Source organism: Staurois parvus, unplaced genomic scaffold, assembly GCF_062004578.1.
Source record: "Staurois parvus isolate SC_StPar_1 unplaced genomic scaffold, SC_StPar_1.0 ptg000513l, whole genome shotgun sequence".
NCBI lineage: Eukaryota > Metazoa > Chordata > Amphibia > Anura > Ranidae > Staurois > Staurois parvus.
Genome location: NW_028318309.1, coordinates 4,065,463 through 4,089,000, shown reverse-complemented (window position 1 = coordinate 4,089,000; position 23,538 = coordinate 4,065,463). Strand labels below are relative to the sequence as shown.

The 23,538-nt window shown below is 43.2% G+C and overlaps 1 protein-coding gene across 1 annotated transcript in view; it reads left to right on the top strand.

Annotated features, from left to right (window-relative positions):
* Positions 1–23,538, top strand: part of LOC149451859 (stAR-related lipid transfer protein 6-like) — a 53,449-nt gene that overhangs the window by 6,248 nt on the left and 23,663 nt on the right. Inside the window, exons 2-5 of the mRNA XM_089690098.1 lie at positions 9,953–10,050; positions 10,134–10,183; positions 13,474–13,600; positions 21,923–22,040. Coding sequence (XP_089546224.1) covers positions 9,961–10,050; positions 10,134–10,183; positions 13,474–13,600; positions 21,923–22,040 — 385 coding nt within the window. The 5' untranslated portion in view covers positions 9,953–9,960. The remainder of the gene's footprint in view (positions 1–9,952; positions 10,051–10,133; positions 10,184–13,473; positions 13,601–21,922; positions 22,041–23,538) is intronic.

Here is a 23,538-nt window from a genome sequence, read left to right as displayed (position 1 = left end):
GTGTAAGTTTTTCCAAAAAAAAAGGAAAAACACTGCGCAAATACCGTGTGATGTAAAAAGTTGCAACACCCATCATTGTATTCTATAGGGCCTCTTCTAAAATATATATATATAAATAATGTTTGGGGGTTCTAAGTAATTTTATTGCAAACAAAATGTAGAAAACGTGTCAGAATTGGCCCAGTAGGAAAATGGTTAATTGAAGTTACACCTTTGTACTCCATGTTTCCATATGTCAGATATTTGTTTGCCCTGGCTGGTCCCTCTTGTACCTGTATAGTAAATATAGAGTACACCTTTGTACTCCATGTTTCCATATGTCAGTTTTTATAGTTTTCTATAAAGACTCCTGAACAATGAGTTTCAGTGCTGCGTTGTAAAACTAGAAGTATTTACCATGAAATCTCTTATCGGTCGATGCAAGTGGCCTGTGAACCCACAGAGCCCATAGATAGACATCAGACTCCCAACAATGTGCTGCCTATCTGTCATTAACACTTGCTGCAGCCTTACTAGGTTCTTTCTTGTACGCTTTTCTCTAGTTTGATAGCTTTTTACTTGTGTCGCTTTGTAGAAACATTTGAGGAGGGGGGGGGGGGGGGGTTGACAAAGAATGGCACACATGGAAGTGCTCCAGCTTATAAAATGAAGATATTCGTATGCAAAGGGTGTCAAATTATTAAACAAAGGGGTGTATTTATGAAAAATTTGCACAGCAACTCCACAATAGAGTATGTACATTTACATAGTTACATAGTTAGTCTGGCTGGAAAAAGACAAAAGTCCGTCCAGTTCAACCATTAAGAAAAAAAGTTATAATCCTATACCCACAGTTCATCCAAAGGAACGCAAAAAAACAACAAAGCATGGTCCAATTTGCTCCTGCAGGGGAAAAAATTCCCCCGAGAGGCAATCAGATATTCCCTGGATCAACTTTACCTATAAATGTTATATCCAGTTATATTCTGTGTATCTAAGAAACAGTCCAGGACTTTTTTAAAGCAATCCACTGAGCTGGCCAGAACCAACTCTTGAGGGAGTCTATTCCAGATTTTCACAGCTCTTACTGTGAAGAAACCTTTCCGTGTTTGGAGATTACATTTCTTTTCCTCCAGACGTAAAGAGTGCCCCCTTGTCCTCTGTGATGACCTCAGGGGGAATAACTCTACACCGAGTTCACTATATGAACCACTGATGTATTTATTCATGGAGATCATATCCCCCCTTATGTATTATACATGGAGATCATATCCCCCCTTATGTACTATACATGGTGATCATATCCCCCCTTATGTATTATACATGGTGATCATATCCCCCCTTATGTATTATACATGGAGATCATATCCCCCCTTATGTATTATACATGGAGATCATATCCCCCCCTTATGTATTATACATGGAGATCATATCCCCCCTTATGTATTATACATGGAGATCATATCCCCCCTTATGTATTATACATGGAGATCATATCCCCCCTTATGTATTATACATGGAGATCATATCCCCCTTATGTATTATACATGGAGATCATATCCCCCCTTATGTATTATACATGGAGATCATATCCCCCATTATGTATTATACATGGAGATCATATCCCCCCTTATGTATTATACATGGAGATCATATCCCCCCTTATGTATTATACATGTTGATCATATCCCCCCTTATGTATTATACATGGAGATCATATCCCCCCTTATGTATTATACATGGAGATCATATCCCCCCTTATGTATTATACATGGAGATCATATCCCCCCTTATGTATTATACATGTTGATCATATCCCCCCTTATGTATTATACATGGTGATCATATCCCCCCTTATGTATTATACATGGAGATCATATCCCCCTTATGTATTATACATGTTGATCATATCCCCCCTTATATATTATACATGGTGATCATATCCCCCCTTATGTATTATACATGGTGATCATATCCCCCCTTATGTATTATACATGGCGATCATATCCCCCCTTATATATTATACATGGTGATCATATCCCCCCTTATGTATTATACATGGAGATCATATCCCCCTTATGTATTATACATGGTGATCATATCCCCCCTTATGTATTATACATGGAGATCATATCCCCCTTATGTATTATACATGGAGATCATATCCCCCCTCATGTATTATACATGGAGATCATATCCCCCCTTATGTATTATACATGGAGATCATATCCCCCTTAATCTCCTCTTCTCAAGAGAGAATAAATTCAGTTCCTCTAATCTTTCCTCATAGCTGATCTCCTCCATGCCTCGTATCAGTTTGGTTGCCCTTCTCTGTACTTTCTCCAGTTCCCCAATGTTCTTTTTGTGAATTGGAGCCCAAAACTGAACTGTATATTCCAGATGAGGTCTTACTAATTATTTGTACCGGGGAAATGATATCTCTCTCTCTGGAGTCTATACCTCTTTTAATACAAGAGAGGATTTTGCTCCCTCTAGAACCCGCAGCTTGGCATTGCATGTCATTATTAAACTTGTGATCTACTAGAACTCCCAGATCCTTCTCCACCATTGATTCCCCCAGTTGTACCCCCCTAGTATGTATGATGCATGCATATTCTTAGCCCCCAAGTGCAGAACCTTACATTTATCAACATTAAACCTCATTTGCTACATTCTGTTCTATTGAAATTAAAAATTATTCTATTCAAATTTTGGAAGATGGTTATTTTTTCTTTTTTATTCTATTCTATTGTTTTTGCTATTTTATTATTTTTTATATATTCTATTCTTTTATTTTCTATTCTATTGTCCAATATAGTCTATTTGAATTTATTCTGTTTGACATTCAAATTTCAGAAGACGATTATATTCTTTCTATTTTATTCTTCTATTGTTTTTTATATTCTTTTCTATTCAGTTCTTTTCTATTATGTTCAGTTCTTTTCTATTCAGTTCCTTTCTGTTCTTTTCTATTCTATTCCATTACTTTATTTTCTATTCTGTGTTATTCAATTCTTTTATTTTCTATTCTTATTTGTTCTGTTTTACTTTATTGTTTTCCATTCTATCTTCTATTCTATTCCCTTATTTTCTATTTTATTTTATTCTTTTATTTTCTATTTTATCCTATTCTGTTCTGTTTTATTCTATTCTTTTTGATTCTGTTATTTTCTATTTTATTCCTTTATTTTAAATTCTAATTTATTCTGTTCTTTTTTTTTTATTCTATGCTGTTTTGTTTTAGTGCTGGTTTACATATATGCGGATTGGATGAGGCTTGCATATGACATGTGATATAACATTGCTTCCTATGGTGCCTGTTCACATATGCCCTGTGCACTGGCAGTGCAGATTAAGTGTGGATTGAAAGAGAGTGCTGTCTGATTTCTGAGCAGTATGGTCCGGTTCACGTGTGGATAACAGGTTATTGACTTCAATGGGAACTTCTTCTAAACCGCACATATGTGAATAGGATAAAATCCTGACCTGAACCTGATGTAAACCTGACCTGAACCGCTGAACAACTACTGTGTCAATTAGCTGTGAAACCTTAGCTTCAATCCGCACCGCACATGTATCAATCAGCTCTTACTCTATTTTTTCTAGTCTATTCTTTTTTATTTCATTTTTTAATTCAATTTCAAATTCGAATCGAATTTCTGACGTAGTTTTGTTTCATTATTTCGGATTTGTTTACATTTTTTACTATTGTAATTTGAAATTTTGGATACATCCGAATCTCCAGTTAAAGAAAAATTTGTCCAAATTTCAGTTCGGAACGAAACGAACATGTCTTGAGCTGACAGCAGTTTTCTCTTAACCACTTGCCGACCGCGCATAGCCGAATGACGGCTTCACCGCAGCCGGCCAGTTCTGAGTGGACGTCATATGACGTCCTCCCAGAACGCGCTCTCCTGCGCGCCCCAGGGGGCGCGCACCCGGCGATCTCCGTGATCGCTGTGTCCTACGGACACAGCTGATCACGAGATGTGGTGAAAGGCCGATCCCACCGGCCTTTTACCACGTGATCAGCGGTGTCCAATGACACGCTGATCACAGGAAAATGCAAGTGCCGGTTCTCGGCTGCACTTTCCTCACGCTGTCAGATCGTGAGGAAAGTACTGCCGAGAACCGGCAGTTGTCAGAGCGGGGATCGGCACCGATCATCAGGGCACTGATGATCAGTGCCCTGATGATCGGTGCCCAGCAGTGACCCCCGCAAGTTCCGATCAGCTGTGCGCCCACTAGCCCCGCCCACCCATTCCCAGCGGTGCCCCCACCTGTGCCCAGCAGTGCCCCCACCTGTGCCCAGCAGTGCCCCCACCTGTGCCACTCTGCAGTGCCACCTACCTGTGCCCAGCAGTGCCACCTACATGTGCCCAGCAGTGCCACCCACCTGTGCCCACCCACCTGTGCCCACCAGCGCCACCCACCTGTGCCCACCAGTGCCACCCACCTGTGCCCACCCACCAGTGCTGTCCACCAGTGCCACCCACCAGTGCCACCCACCAGTGCTGCCAGTCAGTGCCACCAGTCAGTGCCCAGGGGTTGTGCCAGTCAGTGCCGCCAGTCAGTGCCCAGAAGTGATGCCAGTCAGTGCCGTCTATCAGTACCCATCATCAGTGTCACCTATCAGTGCCGCCTATCAGTGCTGCATATCAGTGCCGCCTATCCGTGACCCCTAATTAGTGCTGTCTATCAGTGCCGCCTATCCGTGCCACCTCATTAGTACTGCCTATCAGTGCCCTTTAGTGCTGCCTATCAGTGCCCATCAGTGCCGCCTATCAGTGCCCATCAGTGCCGCCTCATCAACGCAAATCAGTGAAGGAGAAAAAATACCTGTTTGAAAAATTTTATAAAAGAAACAAATAAACTTTTTTTTTTTTTCAAATTTTTTGCACTTTTTTTAATTTATAGCGCAAAAAGTAAAGCGCCCAGTGGCGATTAAATACCACCAAAAGAAAGCTCTATTTGTGAGAAAAAAATGATCAAAATTTCATATGGGTACAATGTTGCATGACCGCGCAATTGTCAATCAAAGTGCGGCAGCGCTGAAAGCTGAAAATTGGCCTGGTAAGGAAGGGGGTATAAGTGCCTGGTAGGCAAGTGGTTAATGTGTCCTTTATACCATCTACTTTGCCTGACAGTCATTAAATCTGGATGCAATGCTGTTACCTATTAGGTCGGTTTTAAAGTGTATTAAAGTTTTGAAAACATAGGAAACTTTCAAAACTTTAGTAAACTCCTCTGGGGGTCCAGCGGGATCGCACAGTTGCTGGTGAGCAGCCTCTAGGACTGTAAACTGCCCATTGCGTCATATCTCATTTTCAAAAAGTTGAAAGCTTCGGCAACACACATTTTAACCACTTGCTGACCACAGATAGCCAAATGACGGCTTCACTGTGGCTGGCCAGTTTTGGGAGGGCGTCATATAACATCCTCCCAGAACGTGCCCTCCCATGCGTCCCCCAGGGGCCCGCACCCGGCGATCTCTGTGATCGCTGTGTCCTATGGACACAGCTGATCACGTGAAGTGGTGAAAGGCCAATCACAGCGGCTTTTTACCACTTGATCAGCCGTGTCCAATGACACAGCAGATCACCTGTCACAGCGTGAAGAAAGTACTGCCGGTAACCGGAAATTATCAGAGGGATCGGCACTGATCATCAGGGCACTGATGATCAGTTCCCTGATGATCGGTGCCCAGCAGTGCCACTCACCAGTGCCGCCCATCTGTGCCAGCAGTGCCGCACACAAGTGCCCAACAGTGCCAACCAGCAGTGCCGCCAGTCAATGCCACCTATCAGTGCCCATCAGTGCCGCATATAAGTGCCAGCTCATCAGTGCCGTTTTTCAGTGCTACCTATCAGTGCCACCTATCAGTGCCCATCATTGTTGCATATCAGTGCTGCCTATCGGTGCCACCTCATCACTGCCGCCTATCAGTGCCCACCAGTGCTGCCTATCAGTGCAGCCTCATCAACACACATCAGTGAGGGAGAAAAATTACCTGTTTGCAAAATTTTATAATCGAAACAAAGACATTTTTTTTTTTATTTCAAAATTGTTGCTCTTTTTTTGTTTATAGCGCAAAAAATAAAACACCCAGCGGAGAGTACATACCACCAAAATAAAGCTCTATTTGTGTGAAAACAATGCTAAAAATTTCATATGGATGCAGTGTTGCATGATGGCGCAATTGTCACTCAAATTGCGACAGAGCTGAAAGCTGAAAATTGGCCTGGGCAGGAAGGGGGTATAAGTGCCCGGTATTGAAGTGGTTAAAGTGTATGTAAAGATAGAAAATGTTTTTGGGATAGAGTAAAGCCCCGTGCACTCTGGGTGTTTAGACGTGGTGCATGAGGCTCCGGCGTACACCGTCCAGCCCTGCTGATGGCAGCCTAGCAATCTCTATGAGAGGCTGACGGCTGCAGCGGCTGGACGGTGCACCAAATGTCACTAAGGTATAGGGCAGTATGTGCCCAGTGATGACTGCAAGAAGTGCCGTCTGTGCACACCTAAACCCCAGAGCCTTGCATACCAAGGCTAAATGCCTACCGTGGATGGGGCCTAAGTGTTACAGCCCTGTCTCTGTCCCCACTGAGAAGATTTACCCTCTCTATTTGCCCTGGTAACTATTTTGCCCAAGATGAAATGTCTTCCACCAACAGCTGTCAAATGTTGGCCATAAATACATGTCACACCAATATGACAGCACAGTGGCTATATGGTTAGCACTTCCGCCTGGCAGTACTAGGGTCGTTGGTTCGAATCCCAGCCATGTCATCACCTGCCTGGAGTTTGCATGTTCTCAATGTGCCTGCGTGGGTTTTCTCCAAGTACACCAGTTTCCTCCCACACTCCAAAGACATGCTGGTAGTTGGATCCTGCTTAAATTGGCCCTAGTATGTGTATGTATGAATGTGAGTTAGGGACCTTAGATTGTACGCCCCTTGAGGGTTAGGGACTGATGTGAATGTACAATATATATGTAAAGTGCTGAGTAAACTGACGGCGCTATATAAGTACCTGAAATAAATAAATAATATAAACAGAGAGATAAAACTGAACGTTCGATGCTTGATTCATGAAAATGATTGGATTGAATTTTTTTTGCCTAATGTCTCGCTCAATCAAAGTGGTTGTAACCCCTTCCATATACCCAGTGACGTGACTGGCCTCAGGTGATACACAGAGATGAAACAAATCCTCCTACATAAGTTGTACCTGTTTATTGGCAGCCTTATCTCCTCTACATCCTTTCAAAGTGTGCAATTTATACAGATTGTCTGAGCTTTCAGAAAGCAGGGTGTGGGGAGCTGAAATTACACTCAACTGTGGGAGCTGATTGGAGGGAAGGGACACACCTCCTCGCACAGCACACAGGAACAGAGCTGAGGCTGTCAATCTCAAGCTGTGTACTGGAGATCCCTCCACTGTCACTATTTTTCTCTTGGTTTCAGGAAAATCTATCAGAAATGACTCCTGCTGATAGCAGAGGAAAGAGGCAACAGACAGAAATGACACGTAGTCTGCTTTCACACTGATCCATTGTTTTTTCAATTTTGCGTTAAAAGAAGAAAAACTTGTGACCATGTAATCCTTTGGAACTCTACACTGATTTGTTGCAGGTCCTGTGCGTTTTTCTAAGTCCTGCTTGCTGTATTTTTGGTGTGGTAAAAAAATGCACCAAAAACACACCTCACTATTGAAATCAATGGAAAACGCAGCAGAAAACACATTAACCTCTTCACGCCGGCCGCACACAAATGTGAGGCCTCCCGGTGTCTAGGCCTAAACGCCGAGCAGCCGCACATTTGTGTGCAATTAAAAAAACATATGTGCTGAGAGCGCGTGCTCCCAGCACACATGTCCGGTACTCGCGGAAAGATCCCGATCTCCTCTTTCGATCGGGACCTTTCCCGATCATGTGACTGCCATGATGGCAAATCACGGCGGTCACGTGACCCTAAACCCCGCCTCGCCTCCCGGCTTCTGAAACCCTTAAAGGGCTGGAAGGCGCCGGCGCCAAGGGGTTAAAAAACACATCTGTGTTGTGTTTTTAGTGCTGTTTTTGAGTCACATATCCTTTGAAAATCGCACCGCAAAAACATGGTAAGAACGCAGCAAGAACACATATGTGTATTTGCCATGGATCAGTGTGAAAGTAGTCTTAGTGCTCTGAATTGAGGCAAGCACACACTATGGAGGGATATGCTTTGCTCATATTTCATGTCTGAGATTTACAAACACTTTAAAATCAGAAGTCCCCCCTCCCTCCTCTGTCATTAATGTAAACTTTTTTTTTTTGGAGTGGGTACCTATTTCTGGCAGGTAGCCACTCCCACTTTTGCTTGAAGAGTTTGGCCCTTCCCTCCCTGCCCACAACCTTCTGGGACTTGTCATACCTCCCAGGAGGCTGCAGGTCTGTTCAGAAAGTGCAGCTCATCTTACTTTTGTGCAGTGGGGAGCCGGCTGTGAAGCAGCAAGAAGTCACTGCCGGCTTCCCAAAGTCAAGATGGGGGTGCCAGGGACCCGAAGACTGGCGAAGAACCGGCCTGAGAGCTGAACCAACATGGAAGGAGGATTTTGGTCAATGTCACGCCATCACTACATGTCCACCTAGCGGACACAAGTTATATTTTTGTCCAAACTTAGTTGTGAGGTCACATATTCCTGGTGAGGGCACAGCTGGTGTCATGGATGGTGGAGGTGCACTGTATATGAAAGAAGATACGGAATATTGATGGAAAAGATTTTTATTTTGAAGGATTATGAATGAGGATTGACTGAACAGATTTTTGTATATTATTTGCAGTATTTTTCACCAGTTCACTGATATCGGGAATATTATTTGAAGTCACATTTTATTGTGGTATGAGAAAAGCGTGACACTGTTATTATGTGATTGTTGTTATGTAGCATGTTCATATGAGTATGTGTAGGTGTGGGCGGCCTTTTGTTTTTACCCCATTTTTTTCTATTTTGAGTTGATATTCCAATGTTATTTAAGTGCTCGTGGGTTTATATAAAGCCATTTATAACTCTGCCCCAAAATACATCACCGAAATTGTCTCCAAATATCACCCAAACCGTCCTCTCTGCTTCTCCCATGACCTCCTGCTCTCTAGATCCCTTGTCTCCTCCTCTCATGCTCGGCTCAGGATTTCTCCAGAGCTTCCCCCATCCTTTGGAACTCTCTACCCCAATTTATCAGACTATCGCCTTCTCTGCTCACTTTTAGGCGATCTCTGAAAACCTATCTCTTCAGGGAAGCCTATCCTGCCTTCAGCTAATAACGGAATCTTCTACTCTTCCAACCAGTCCATCCCCCACAGTTACTACCTTTTGTACCACTAGCCCCTCCCTCTTAGATTGTAAGCTCCAAGGATCAGGGCCCTCGAATCCCTCTTGTATTGAACTGTCTTGTTGCTGTATTGTTTCCTGTTATATTGTAAAGCGCTGAGCGAATTGTTGGCGCTATATAAATCCTGTATAATAATTATATTTATATATTGTTTATGCTGCTTCTTTCTGGCTTTGATTCACCAGGCTATAACATGCTGGGGAAGAGGAACCACAAAGGGTCCTTACCCTCGGTGCACATCAGTGCGGGTGGTGCCGCTGCAGATCCGCACGAAAATCCGTGCAGCCCCACCACCCGCACAGAGGAATGCGGACCTGTGGGCGGATGCTATTAGTTCTAATGGCACGCCGCCTGCACTGGAAAACGCAACCATACTGGGGACCGAGGTTCCCATGCGGGCTGCGTGTCACGGGGCACGGGAGTCCATTCAAATGAACGTCTCTCGTGCCCGTGCAAGACGCGGCCCGCATGGCCACATAGGTGTGAACCGAGGGTAAGTGTAGCGTTTCTGTAACTATGCCTAGGTCACGTTAGTCGGTTTATACTGTATGTAAATGGTGTTTAGTGTTCCTGAACCGTCTATTACATGTTTCCTATATTTTTAAGATTCCAGAATGGATTATAAGAAGATATCGGATGAGGTCTCCCAGAAGGTTTTATCCTATCATGAGGATAATTCGGGCTGGAAACCGGCCAAATCCACCGTGAGTTCAGATCGTCCTGATGAGTAAAATACGTCTTTTTCCCTAGAAAATAATGTCTAATGTGGATTGTGTGTTCCTTCTAGAAAGATCTCATTGTTTCATGGAAACCATCCAATGAATACTCAGGAAATATGTAAGTAATGACAACCAGAGGTATGGTCAGAGAATATTGAAGTTCGTATTGCTTATATTTTGTCTTCCCTGGCTCCTTCTTTCCCCCTCATCAACATTCAAACAAGATTTCTAAACCAAACCTTTCCGTTTTCTTTGCATATCTCATTTTAGACCATGTGATGATATCACTGGGTTTCTGTGCTTCTTTATGCAATGTAGGCAGATCAAGGCTGGAAGGAGGGGCCAGAAGGCTCCTGTTCATTTATGACCACTTCCAGGCTGCCCTGTACTTTTATGTACATGATCCAGCATTTCCAGGTATAGGGCGTGCACAAGCCCCCTGCTTGATCTGCGCTGTGATTCGCTACAGCACAAGTTTGACAGTAGTTCCAGTCCAATGATTTATGGCCTGGACCTGCTGATCGGCTGTAGCGAATCATAGCACAGAGCCCCATGCTTACTAATAACACAGGGCTCTGTAGACAGAGTTGTTGTTTTTTGCCACATCTATTAGTAAAAGCAGCACATATTACACATAGTTAGGCACACAGTTATCCCTTTGATTGCCCCTAGATGTTAACCCCTTTCCAACCAGTGCCATTAGTATAGTGACAGTGTACAGTATTAGCACTGATCACTGTATTAGTATTGCTATTGATGTCAGTCAGTTAGTGTCCCTCACAGCCAGCATCTAGCTGGCGCCAGATTGCCCGCCACACTATCACAGTCCCAATATAAGTCGCTGATTACCATTACTAGGGCTTTTTTCCAGCAGGAATGTGGAGGAACGCAGTTCTAGCAACTCCAGCACTGAATGTATATAATGGCAAGGGGTGCTGTGGTATGCTGGAGAGTTTGTGCTGTGGTATGCTGGAGAGTTTGTTGATGCTGGCTGTTGGGGGATCTATTATTGCTGGAGGGGATCTAATTTTGCATGGGTGTCTATTGTTGCTGGGGGGGTCAATAGTGGCTGTTGGGGGGTCTACAGTATTGTTGAGGGAGAGGTATATTGATACTGGCAGCTTGGAGATCAGGTTTTGCTTCTGGGAGTCTATTGTTGCTGTGGTGGATCTATTGTTGCTGGGGTGGTATCTTATTGCAGGGGGCCATTTTTGCTGGAGGTGGTTCTATTGTTGCTTGGGTGGAGCCATCTAGTGGCAAAGTGGCTAACTACACCTGCCTACTGACTGCCCAAAGTAGTACCCTCAAGTCATGCTACACCTTTGTGGTTGAAAGAGCTGAAATCCCATGAATATAAAGGACAGACCAGGCAAAGCAAGACTGGGGAGGAAAGAGCTAGAAGATGCTGGATGTTCTTCAGTAGGTAAATAAGGCGGCCTCTGTCTGACTTGCTGCAGCTTCTAATGCACATGGTGAGAAGCTCACAGTGTTCAGAGAAATCAGAGTAAGCCATTTCAGTCCAGGACAAGAGCCTGTACAACTGGGCAAGACTGAAGGGGAGGCCGGAGTGATCCTGGCCTGGCCTGTGATGTGTGTAAGGTAATAACAGTACTAATGCAATTACCGGAGTTAGTCTTGAAATGAATCCCTGTGTGGTGCAAAATCAAAGAAGAGGGAAGTTCCTATAAATTTTTAGAGATTTCCTCTCACTTCCTATTGCTTCTCAAGGACAGAAAGTGAGGAGGATTCTTCCCAAGGATCACTTATTCCAAACTACAGACAACTGTTTCAGGCTTGTTGGCCATCATCAGTGTATGGAAACCATGGCTTGTATGGTGTATGGCCCTGGTGCCCAACCTGCGGCCCTGCAGCCCTTTGGCAATTTTTTGTGCAGCCTACAGTGCCCCTGCTGATACAAATCTGTTTTTTCCCCGATTGTCCTGCTATAGTTGTGAATCTACCATCTCATATGTCTCCTGAAGCATGTTCCCAATCTCCAACAGCTCCTGTAGCATGTTCACAGTCTCTGACAGTCTCATACAGCATGTCTGCAGTCTCTGACCATCTCTTGTATCATGTCCGCAGTCTTTGACCATCTCTTGTATCATGTCCGCAGTCTCTGACCATCTCATGTATCATGTCCGCAGTCTTTGACCATCTCTTGTATCATATCTGCAGTCTTTGACCATCTCTTGTATCATATCTGCAGTCTTTGACCATCTCTTGTATCATGTCCGCAGTCTCTGACCATCTCTTGTATCATGTCCGCAGTCTCTGACCATCTCTTGTATCATGTCCGCAGTCTCTGACCATCTCTTGTATCATGTCCGCAGTCTTTGACCATCTCTTGTATCATATCTGCAGTCTCTGACCATCTCTTGTAGTATATCTGCATTCTCTGACCGTCTCTGTTTTATGTCCGCATTCTCTGACCATCTCCTGTTTCATGTCCGCAGTCTCTGACCATCTCTTGTATCATGTCTGCAGTCTCTGACCATCTCTTGTATCATGTCTGCAGTCTCTGACCATCTCTTGTATCATGTCTGCAGTCTCTGACCATCTCTAGTAGTGTGTCTGCAGTCTCTAACAATCTTCTGTTTAATGTCTGCAGTCTCTGACCATCTCTTGTATCATGTCCATAGTCTTTGACTGTCTCTTGTATCATGTCTTCAGTCTCTGACCGTCACTTGTATCATATCCATAGTCTTTGACCATCTCTTTTGGCATGTCTTCATCTCTGATGATCTTCTTTTGTATCATGTCTGCAGTCTCTGACCATCTCTTGTATCACGTCCATAGTCTCTGACCATCTCTTGTATCATGTCCGTAGTCTCTGCCCATCTCTTGTATCATGTCCGCAGTCTCTGAGCATCTCTTATACCATGTCAGCTGTCTCTGACCATCTCTTGTGTCATGCCTGCAGTCTCTGACCATCTCTTGTATCATGTCTGCAGTGTCTGACATCTCCTATACCATTCCCACAGTCTCTGACCATTTCTTGTATCACGTCCATTGTCTTTGGCCATATCACGTGGTGTGTTTGCTTTCTCTGACACTGAATATTCACTGAATTTTATGTGCAGCCCCTTGGTGATGTTGAAGGCTGCACTTGAGGGCCCCCATATCAAGACTTTTGACAAGTACTGGTGTAGGACTTGGGAACCAACAAGAAAATATAACCCAGAAGGTTGTGGTGAGGAGGAACTAAAGGAACCAAGAAACCCTCCACTGATCCAGTAGAACCTTAGGACGGAAAGGTATTCATATATCAGTGATGTACTATATGGGCACCGGCTTCTTTTTCTTTTTTTACGGGTATAGTGTGAAGTCAATGTAACAAATAAGATGTTGAGTATTGGACACATATCCATTCTGATTCATACATGTCTTTGTCTCCCGAAATTCCAGATACCGCGGAGAAGGGATAATTGAAGAGGTGCCAGAGAAAGTCATTGCATTTATGTATATTGATGAGCACAGGAACAAGTGGGACAAATCCTTGAAATATTATTCCATCCTAGAGCACATTGACCAGGTCCATCACCTTCTATTTCACATGTCCTAAGTTTCACTACGGGGGTTTGGTTAAAAAAAAAAAAAGAGGTCAAATTCTTGAAACTTCAATCATTAATTAAAGTAATAAAAATGTTCTAAGTCAATGAATGCCACAAATGTGTATCAAATAAAATGAAAGTATTCGTATGTAGTAAGGATTATATTCCAAAGCCACGTAAACACGATGAGAAAATTGGACGAATTGGATCAGCCATTTTGTTTTTGTATGCTAGTCTCATATCAAAAATGAAGAGGTTACTAAAGTTCCAAAAATTCTCGTATGACAGAATACAACTTGTAATGTATTCTTTTGTTTCTGAGCATGCGCAGTCTTGGTCACTCGATTTTCTTTGGACGAATACTGTACTGATTAAAAGAAAATCGTTCATTCTGTTATCATATGAGAAAAAAAATTGTGCTTGTCCCTTCAGATAATTTTGCAAGAACTGCCGTGATCGGCTCTCGAAAACTGTGTACTAATGATCAGATTATTGGATGATCGCCCCAAAAGCGGTATTTTTCTTTTGATTTTCTCATCGTGTGTACTAGGCATTAATCATAGGCACCTCATATCCCTCTCCTATGAGATTCCACCTAGCTGTTTGTTTTTTTGGCCAAGAGTAGTGATGCTACTTTCTCTTTCTTCTGTGTCCCTATCTACGCCTGATCTATGCCTGATCCAGTGATGTCAGCCAGTGATAAGAAAAGGGGAGCAGAATAGGCTGTCCTAGGGGTAGCTCACATTGGCAACAGGGGCAGTAAAAACAAGAGGTTGATAGGTGTTTTAATCTCTCCTTACCGCCCACTTCCAAATGTACATGGCGGATGGAAGGGTTCAGATTTCCACATCCGTGATGTTTCGCGGTTCTGCAATTTTAACTTGAAATCTTATGAAGTCATACTAATATAGGACTGGTGATGTTGAGGATCTGGACGGTGTAGAAAAGGGGATATATGGGGACATTGTTCTGTTTCAAATGTTGTTTTATGCGTTGACATACCTCCTTAGACTGTCTGAACAGTATGGTCACCCGCTGACTTGGCATTATCCACAGGCAGCTTAACTCTTCAAAGTGTATAGTCAATAGAGAGCTCCTGCTGGAACCAGGCCTCTGTAGCCACTAGGGTGCCAGAATGGATATTGAGGATTGGGAACACTCCTGACACTGAGGCAGCTCTTCAGAGAGTTGGAAGCAAAGCTCTAGTGCAGAAAGACATAGAAAGAAGGTGCCTCTAAGTGTAGTAGAAAAAATGAGGAAGGGTTGTAACAGCGCAAACACTGCAAAGTCCTGGGAAATGGTAGCTTGGGGTGATGGTGGTATTAGTGGCTACTGTATGAAGAGCGTAGGATTCCGTGTGGCACTGAGGGCAAGGCTTCCAAATAAGCTGTAGCAACTTCTGTAGATGAGAAAAAGGAGAGAAGCGCCTCTAAGTGCAATAAGTCTTTTAATTCAAGTCTAAATGTAGAAACACTCACATGTGTGAAGTAATCATAAGCATAAAAGCCGTGGTTAACAATAGTTAACGGTGGGGTGGTAACCCGGGTGAAGAGCCGTCATCTCTCTGCGATGTGGGGAGGTCAGCTCTCGGCTGGAACAGCGTGGTGGCTGGAGGGGGAACAGCGGTGAGGCCAGCCTTCATGCACGTCCTCCCTCAAAGCCGGATGGAACGCACGCTGGAACGTAGCGGCGGCGTGGCCGTGATGACGTCAGATCCCAGGGTGCACTGCGACGCGTTTCGGAGCATGCACTGGCCGTGGAAGGCGGAAGTGCACTCCTTTTTCAAGCAGGGGGAAGTGGATGAACAGGGGTGAATATATAGGGAACGTGAGTCTAATTGATCAATTAACCAATTAACCAGTGATTGACCATTGCTGTCAGGTGAATAGTGTAAAGTCATGGATGTTAACTGGGGGGTAAAAGGAAACCAAATGGAAAAAAGAGAGGATGTAATAAATAAGAAAACGGAAGACGAAAGAAAAAAAAAAAAAAATTATGTTCTGGGAGATTAGTGGGGTAAAATGTTCACCTTGCAGCACTGGCACATCAATTATGTAACAGTAGTGAGCAGATATTTAGTGGTAATACAGCATGATTGCAAGATGATACAGCATGATTGCAAGATGATAAACATATTGGTAATAATACATGCAGATGACATTATAAAAAGTAAATTACATTGTAAAAAATTGTAAAAAATAGAATAAAATATAAATAATGAACAAAAGGTTATAAATAATAAACTAAAAATTGGATTAAAAAAAAAAAAAAAAAAAATTCGATAAAAAATTTGATTAAAAAATTTGATTAAAAAAAAAAATAATAATAATTTTATAAAGAAAGGGGGGGGGGGGGAAGTATCACTGTGAGTGTTGAGTGGCTGTGAATGGGAGATTGTAGTGTTTATAGTATAGTGTTAATGTCTAATTCCTCGTTGAGTCCGCCTGGGGACAATGTATCTAATGTAAATATCCAATATGTTTCTTGTGAACAGAGTTTTTTGAAACGATCAGACTCAGAGAGATTGTTGTGTATGGATTCTAAGACCCATACTTGTAGGCCATCAGTGGATTTTTGGTGATATTCAAGGAAGTGGCGGGGGACGCTATGTTTGTCTTTACCATCTTCAATAAGACGTCTGTGCTCGCCAAACCTGGAGCGGAGGGGTCTGATGGTTCGTCCCACATATAGGAGGCCGCAAGGGCAGGATATACAATAGATCACATGATCAGTGGAGCAGTTGTAAAATTCTTTGAATGAATAGGTTTTTCCTTTTGTGGTGAAGTTTTTTTGTCCGTGTTTAACGAATTGGCAAGTTTTGCATAGCGCTTTGTTGCATCTATACATGCCGACAATGGGTATGAGGCAGATTGTGTTGAGTGTGTTGGTGGGTGGGTTGTATTTGCTGGGGGCAATCTTGTTTTTAAGGTTGATGGCTTTGCGGTAGGTGTATTTTGGTTTTTTATCTAAGATGTCTATTAAATGTGGATCCTGTAGTAGTATCGGCCAATGTCTATTGATGATAGACTCCATTTTGTGAAAGTTGTTGTGGAATTTGGTTATAAATCTGACCTGGTTGGGAGGCTGTGTGTTATTGTGTGTTTGGGGTCTACCCTTGTGGTAGAAGGAGTGGGCCTCATCTACTAGCTTGTGTGGGTAACCTTTGTCTAGGAATTTCTTTATTAGAATGTCACTCTGGAGATTGTAATCTGAATCTGTGGTGCAGTTTTGTCTGAGACGACAGAATTGTCCTTTAGGTATATTTTGGATCCATTTGGGGTGGTGGCAGCTGTTGAAGTGGAGGTATGAGTTGCCAGATACGGGTTTGAAGTGGTTTTTTGTTAATATTTGGAGATTGTCATGGTATAATTCGAGATCTAGGAATACAAGAGTATGTTTGTGGTGAGTGGAGGTGAAGGACAGTCCAAAAGGATTTGAATTGCAATTGGTTACGAACTGGTCTACGTGTGATATTGGTCCATCCCAGATGACGATAATGTCATCTATGTAACGGCCGTAAAAGATGATGTGGGCGGCAAAGGGATTGTTGTGCCATATGTGTTTGTCCTCCCAGAAACTCATAGTCAAGTTGGCATATGAGGGTGCAAAGTTGGCTCCCATGGCTGTACCTTGAGTTTGTAAGTAGAAAATGTGGTTGAATGTGAAGTAATTGTGTTTGAGGCAAAATGAGGTGGCGTCTACTATAAAGGAAGATTGTTTGGGGTTGAGTGATGGATCCAAGGATAGATAATGCTGGATGGCAGTGATGCCTACATCATGGGGTATCGAGGTGTATAGGGAGCAGACATCTAACGAGACCCAACAATAGTCGGGTTCCCAGGAGTATGTTTGGAGTAATTCTAGCAAGTGTCCGCTGTCCCGGATATATGAGTGTTGAGCCTGTGCAAGGGGTTGTAGGAAGTGGTCGATATATTGGGAGAAACCGCTGGTAATGCTCCCTGTGGCCGCTACGATTGGTCTTCCTGGTGGATTATTTGGATTTTTGTGTACTTTGGGGAGAAAGTAAAAATACGGGGTGTTGTAGAAGTCTTTAGATAGAAAAGAGGCTTCCTGCTTGGTGATGACACCATCAAGTAAGGCTGTGTTCGTTAGTAGTAGTGCGTCCTGTTTGAATTCGGGTAGTGGGTCTTTAGTTAATTTGGTATACGTGGATGTGTCTGAGAGGAGTCTGAGGGCTTCGTCTATGTAGTCAGTGGTATTAAGAAGTACAATGCCGCCGCCTTTATCGGCGGGCTTGATAATAATGTCCTTATTGTTTGATAAAGTGGTAATGGATTTTTTTACAGTGTTTGGTAGATTAGAGGCGGAATGGTGCTGGTTGGGATTGCACAATTTGATGAATTCCGAGTAGACTACTCTATAAAAACTTTCCAGGTAGGGGCCCTTAGAATGTGTGGGATTGAATACTGATTTGGGTCTGAGCGTAGTGTGGGCCACAGGTGGGGGGTATAAAAGTTGTGAAGTGAGTGTAAAATCTAAAGGTGGGCCATCATCAGGGTGAGACTCAGCAAATAATTGTTCTAATATGTCTAAGGCGTCTGAGTCAGATGGGGTTGAGGGGTTGATATTGTCTGTGTCAGGTGAAATGGCTGTAGGCTGAGTTTTTTTTTTTAAGGTGAGATTGCGTATAAATTTATTCAGGTCTTTGAATAGTGTGAATAAGTTGGGTGGGGAGGTTGGGGCAAAGTTTAGACCGTGATTGAGCAGAGAGATTTCAGTTTGTGATAGTTGATGGTTGGATAAGTTGAAGATTTTTACAGTTTGCGGTGTTTGTGTTTGGTGTGTGTTGCGGTGTTTATTTCGTCCCCCCCTACAGCCTCTGTGTGTTTTCTTTTTCCGTGGGGGGGATTTTGACCTAAAAAAGACGGTGAGGTGTTGGTGGGGGAGTGGTGAGCAGAAATGAGAGTGGGGTTAAGATGATTGTTCGAAATCGGAAGGCCAAGGGTGATGACAGTATGGGCATCGGTGGATGGGGATATGGGTTGAGGGGTGTTTGTGTGGGTGATGGGAATCTGAGTGCCATTAGGTGTGGTGTCACCAGTTATGGGTATAGGGGTGGTGATGGTCTGAGGTATATTTATAGGGTTTTTTTGTTGTTGGTTTGTGGAAGTGTTATTGGGAGGTGTTTTAGTGTTGGGGCGAGACTTGGGTGTGTCTTCATTATGCAAGCTTTTGTGGTTGAAGTGATTGGTGTGTTGTGTGGGATATGATTTGGTGAATCGTGTTTGAATGAGAGGGGGGATGGGTTGTCGTGGTGTGGTATGTTGTTGTGGTGTTCTAGATGTGCGGGGGAGGACTAAATCCATGAGGGCGGGGATGCTGTGATTTTTCCAAGTGAAAACTCTATTGTGGTTATAGTCATCTAGATCTCTTTTAAATTTGGCAATTTTGTTTGATACTATGAGGTTCTCTTGATGTTTGGTGTTCTTTTTTAGAGTTTTTAGCCACTGTGTGGGTAATTTGTGTCCGCTGTCTAGGAATTCTTGTAACATGATTTGGATGTGATGTGTATGCTGTTGGAATTTGTTCTCTCTTTGGGAGATGATGACTTCTATCCACTTGGTGGTACAAAATTCAGAGAGATTTTGCCAATTTTTGTGGTTTGTAGGATCCAAGAAGGGGCAGGCCTTTAAGATTCTCAGGCCTCTAGGGGTAATCTTGTATGTAAGATATTGATTGAGGAAGAATTTGTCCCACCATTGGTGGTTGGCGATGGAAATGAGTCTTTCTAATTTTTTCTGAAACGCGTCGCAGTGCACCCTGGGATCTGACGTCATCACGGCCACGCCGCCGCTATGTTCCAGCGTGCGTTCCATCCGGCTTTGAGGGAGGACGTGCATGAAGGCTGGCCTCACCGCTGTTCCCCCTCCAGCCACCACGCTGTTCCAGCCGAGAGCTGACCTCCCCACATCGCAGAGAGATGACGGCTCTTCACCCGGGTTACCACCCCACCGTTAACTATTGTTAACCACGGTTTTTAACCCTATGATTACTTCACACATGTGAGTGTTTCTACATTTAGACTTGAATTAAAAGACTTATTGCACTTAGAGGCGCTTCTCTCCTTTTTCTCATCTACAGAAGTTGCTACAGCTTATTTGGAAGCCTTGCCCTCAGTGCCACACGGAATCCTACGCTCTTCATACAGTAGCCACTAATACCACCATCACCCATACTACCATTTCCCAGGACTTTGCAGTGTTTGCGCTGTTACAACCCTTCCTCATTTTTTCTTAATAAAACTGCCAATACTACACTTAGAGGCGCCTTCTTTCCACGTCTTTCAGCTTAACTGTTCGACAAGATGCAGAAGTTGAATCCAATGCAATTTTAAATCAGCTAATTGCAGTACAGAGGATGATTTTCCAGTCTTTTAAAGTGTAAAGAGACAATGATTTTCCTGACCTCAGTTTCTGCGAAAAACTACCACTGACTCAGGCAACATAGAAGTAATGGGGGCGGTATAACTAGGACAGAGCAAACCAAAATAGCATAGTAAACAAGTTATAGTCGTTCAAAACAGCCACTAGATGCCAGCATACTACTACAATATGAACCTCATGCAATTCAACACCACACATAAACAATACAGGAAAGTGGGGCAGGACAGATATACAGGGCAACCTATTGGGAGTCTGTAATCAGAAAGGTTATGAGCCCCTGGTGGGCATTTTGGCAAATCAGCATCTGGCGATCTGTGTGAACGCTTGCTTTTTCTCTTGATGTACGACAAATAATTTGATATGGGAAGTTTCGTCTTTAGACATTCCATAACATATGCATTCAGTCTCCTCTACTGTAGTGGTACCCACTAAACCAGCCTTTCTCAACCAGGGTACCGTCTGGGCTCATCAGAGGTACCCTCAAACTACGGCCCTCCTGACAATGGCGTAACACATATATGTGACATCACAGAAGTAGTCTTTCTTTTGTTGCGCCACATATATGCAACATGTGTTTGATTTTTTTTTTTATCGTATATTTGATTGCAGAAAATAGAAAATTATTATTATTATACAGGATTTATATAGCGCCAACAGTTTGCTCAGCACTTTACAATATAACAGGAGACAATACAGCAATAATACAGTTCAATACAAGAGGGTTAGGAGGTCCCTGCTCCTTGGAGCTTACAATCTAAGAGGGAGGGGCTAGTGGTACAAAAGGTAATAACTGTGGGGGATGGACAGGTAGGAGGAATAAAAGATTCTGTTATTAGCTGAGGGCAGGATAGGCTTTCCTGAAGAGAGAGGTTTTCAGAGATCGCCTAAAAGTGAGCAGAGTAGGCTATAGTCTGATAGATTGGGGTAGAGAATTCCAGGGGATGGGGGAAGCTCTGGAGAAGTCCTGGAGACGAGCATGGGAGGAGGAGACAAGGAAGCTAGAAAGTAGGAGGTCGTACGAGGAGCGGATAGTAAGGTTTTGGGTGATATTTGGAGACAAGATTGGTGATGTAATTTAGGGCAGAGTTATAAATGGCTTTATATGTTATTGTTAATGTTTTGAATTTTATCTGTTGGGCAATGGGAAGCCAGTGGAGGGATTGGCAGAGAGGGATGGAGGACACTGAGTGGAGACCAGTGGAGGGATTGGCAGAGAGGGATGGAGGACACTGAGTGGAGACCAGTGGAGGGATTGGCAGAGAGGGATGGAGGACACTGAGTGGAAGCCAGTGGAGGGATTGGCAGAGAGGGATGGAGGACACTGAGTGGAAGCCAGTAGAGGGATTGGCAGAGAGGGATGGAGGACACTGAGTGGAAGCCAGTGGAGGGATTGGCAGAGAGGGATGGCAGATACAGAACGGTTAGTAAGGTGGATGAGTCTGGCAGCACCATTCATGATAGACTGAAGAGAGAATAGCCTGCGTTGAGGTAGGCCAATGAGGAGGGAGTTACAGTAGTCAAGGCGAGAAAATATTGGGTTTTTTTTTTCGTTTTTACTTTTCTATAATAAAAATTAAAAACCCAATGATGATCAAATACCACCAAAAGAAAGCTCTATTTGTGTAAAAAAAAATTATTTACATGCCATTTTGGGTGCAGTGTTGCATGACTTCGCAACTACCAGATAAAGTAGCGCAGTGCCGAATAGCAAAAAAAATGCCCTAGTCATGAAGGTGGTGAAATCTAAATCTTCCAGAGCTCAAGTGGATATCTACCATCCAGGGGTTATCTGTAAACCTGGGCTCCATCTAGTGTAGTTTGATCCTCGCTGTGAAATTGTGTTTTACTGTATTCATGTGCTAATAAAGTTGTTTTTCTTTTTTGTTTTGGTTTTTTTAGGACACTGTGATCTGTCAGACCATCACACACAGTTATGGGATGGGGCTTATTTCAGCCAGAGAGTTTGTGGATCTAGTTCACATTAGGAGGTATGACGGAGGAGTCGTCACTACTAACTGTGAGTGCGTTTATGTTCTGTATACATTTTTTTCTTCTTGTGCTTGTGGACGTAGCCTGCATTCACACTTAGCATTTTGGAAATGCTCGTTTTTACAGTACTTAAAAAAAAAAAACAAGTGTTGCACTTGCCTTACCATTATGGTTGAGCTGGATGGACTTTTGTCTTTTTTTCAGCCAGACTAACTATGTAATTCATTGATAATGGCTCCCCAACAAAAAGCATGTGCATTATTCACACAAAATCAAGCCTGGCAAAACTGGAAAAAAACGCACACAGCTTGGCACTCATAAAGGTGCATGAGCTATTTTTTTGGTGCATGTAGGAATGAATGGGCTGCCATATGCATGTGCTGCAAAAATTTACAAAATGCTAAGTGTGAATGCAGGCTGAATAATGGATCCACCCTTTTGTCCCGCCAATTGTACCTCCTATTGTAGTCTCTGTAAACGAGTCTGAGGTTCCCATTGGATGGTTGCAGCAGGTGGGCGGAGCTGGGAATTCAGTAGAGATTTCATTTCATTGCTGGGGTTCTTCTTATCTATTGGATGGCTGACAGTATTTACCCAAAGCTGGACTATCTGTTCCCGTGGAGAGATCCTATACTATATATTATTCTTATATCATTTCTGATATACACATCCTAGAATTCCTCTTGGGAGGATTTATGCAAATATCTAAATGCCCGGGGGAGGGGGGGGGTGGATGTCAGTCTGGAGGAGCCGGAGTTCCTAGGTAGGTAGGTGTGATGCTGAGCCTCCATGATTAAGGACCTGAAATCCTATGAATGAAAGGGGCAGGCCAGAAACACAGGCTGGGGAGGAAAGCCTAGATGATGCTGGATGTCCTCCAGCCAGGAGATGGGGTGGCCTCTATCTGTCTTGCTGCAGCTTCTAATGCACAGTGTGTGAAGCTCACAGTGTGCAGTGAAATCAGAGTAAACAATTTCATCATTGTGCTGGACTGGCTAACTGACAACAGTGGACCAAGTCAGAGCAGTGTGTGTTGTCATAGCTGCTTGTAGTCCTAAACAAAGGTGTATGTCATAGGATGACAACATAGGAACACTCATGGGAGAGAGTTGTCACCCAGATTTTATTGATCAGGTTTAGCCTTTCCTTAATTTCAAATATTTGAAAATGGGTTTTTTTTACATCTATTTTCTGTTGATCAGGAAAAGAAAACAAAAGAAAATCAACAAATCCATTTTCTTTTAATACTCATTTCAAATTAAAGGGATGAATTCTCTGTGTTATAAAACTGCCCCACTCTATGAGTTGTCACTGCCCTCTAGTGGCCAAAATGTAGCAGTGCAGGTTGAGAGTAAAAATGTAAAAAAAACTTTTTTTAATTATTATTATTATTATACAGGATTTATATAGCGCCAACAGTTTGCTCAGCGCTTTACAATATAATGGGAGACAATACAGCAACAGTACAGCTCAATACAAGAGGGTTAGGATTATTATTATTATTATACAGGGTTTATATAGCGCCA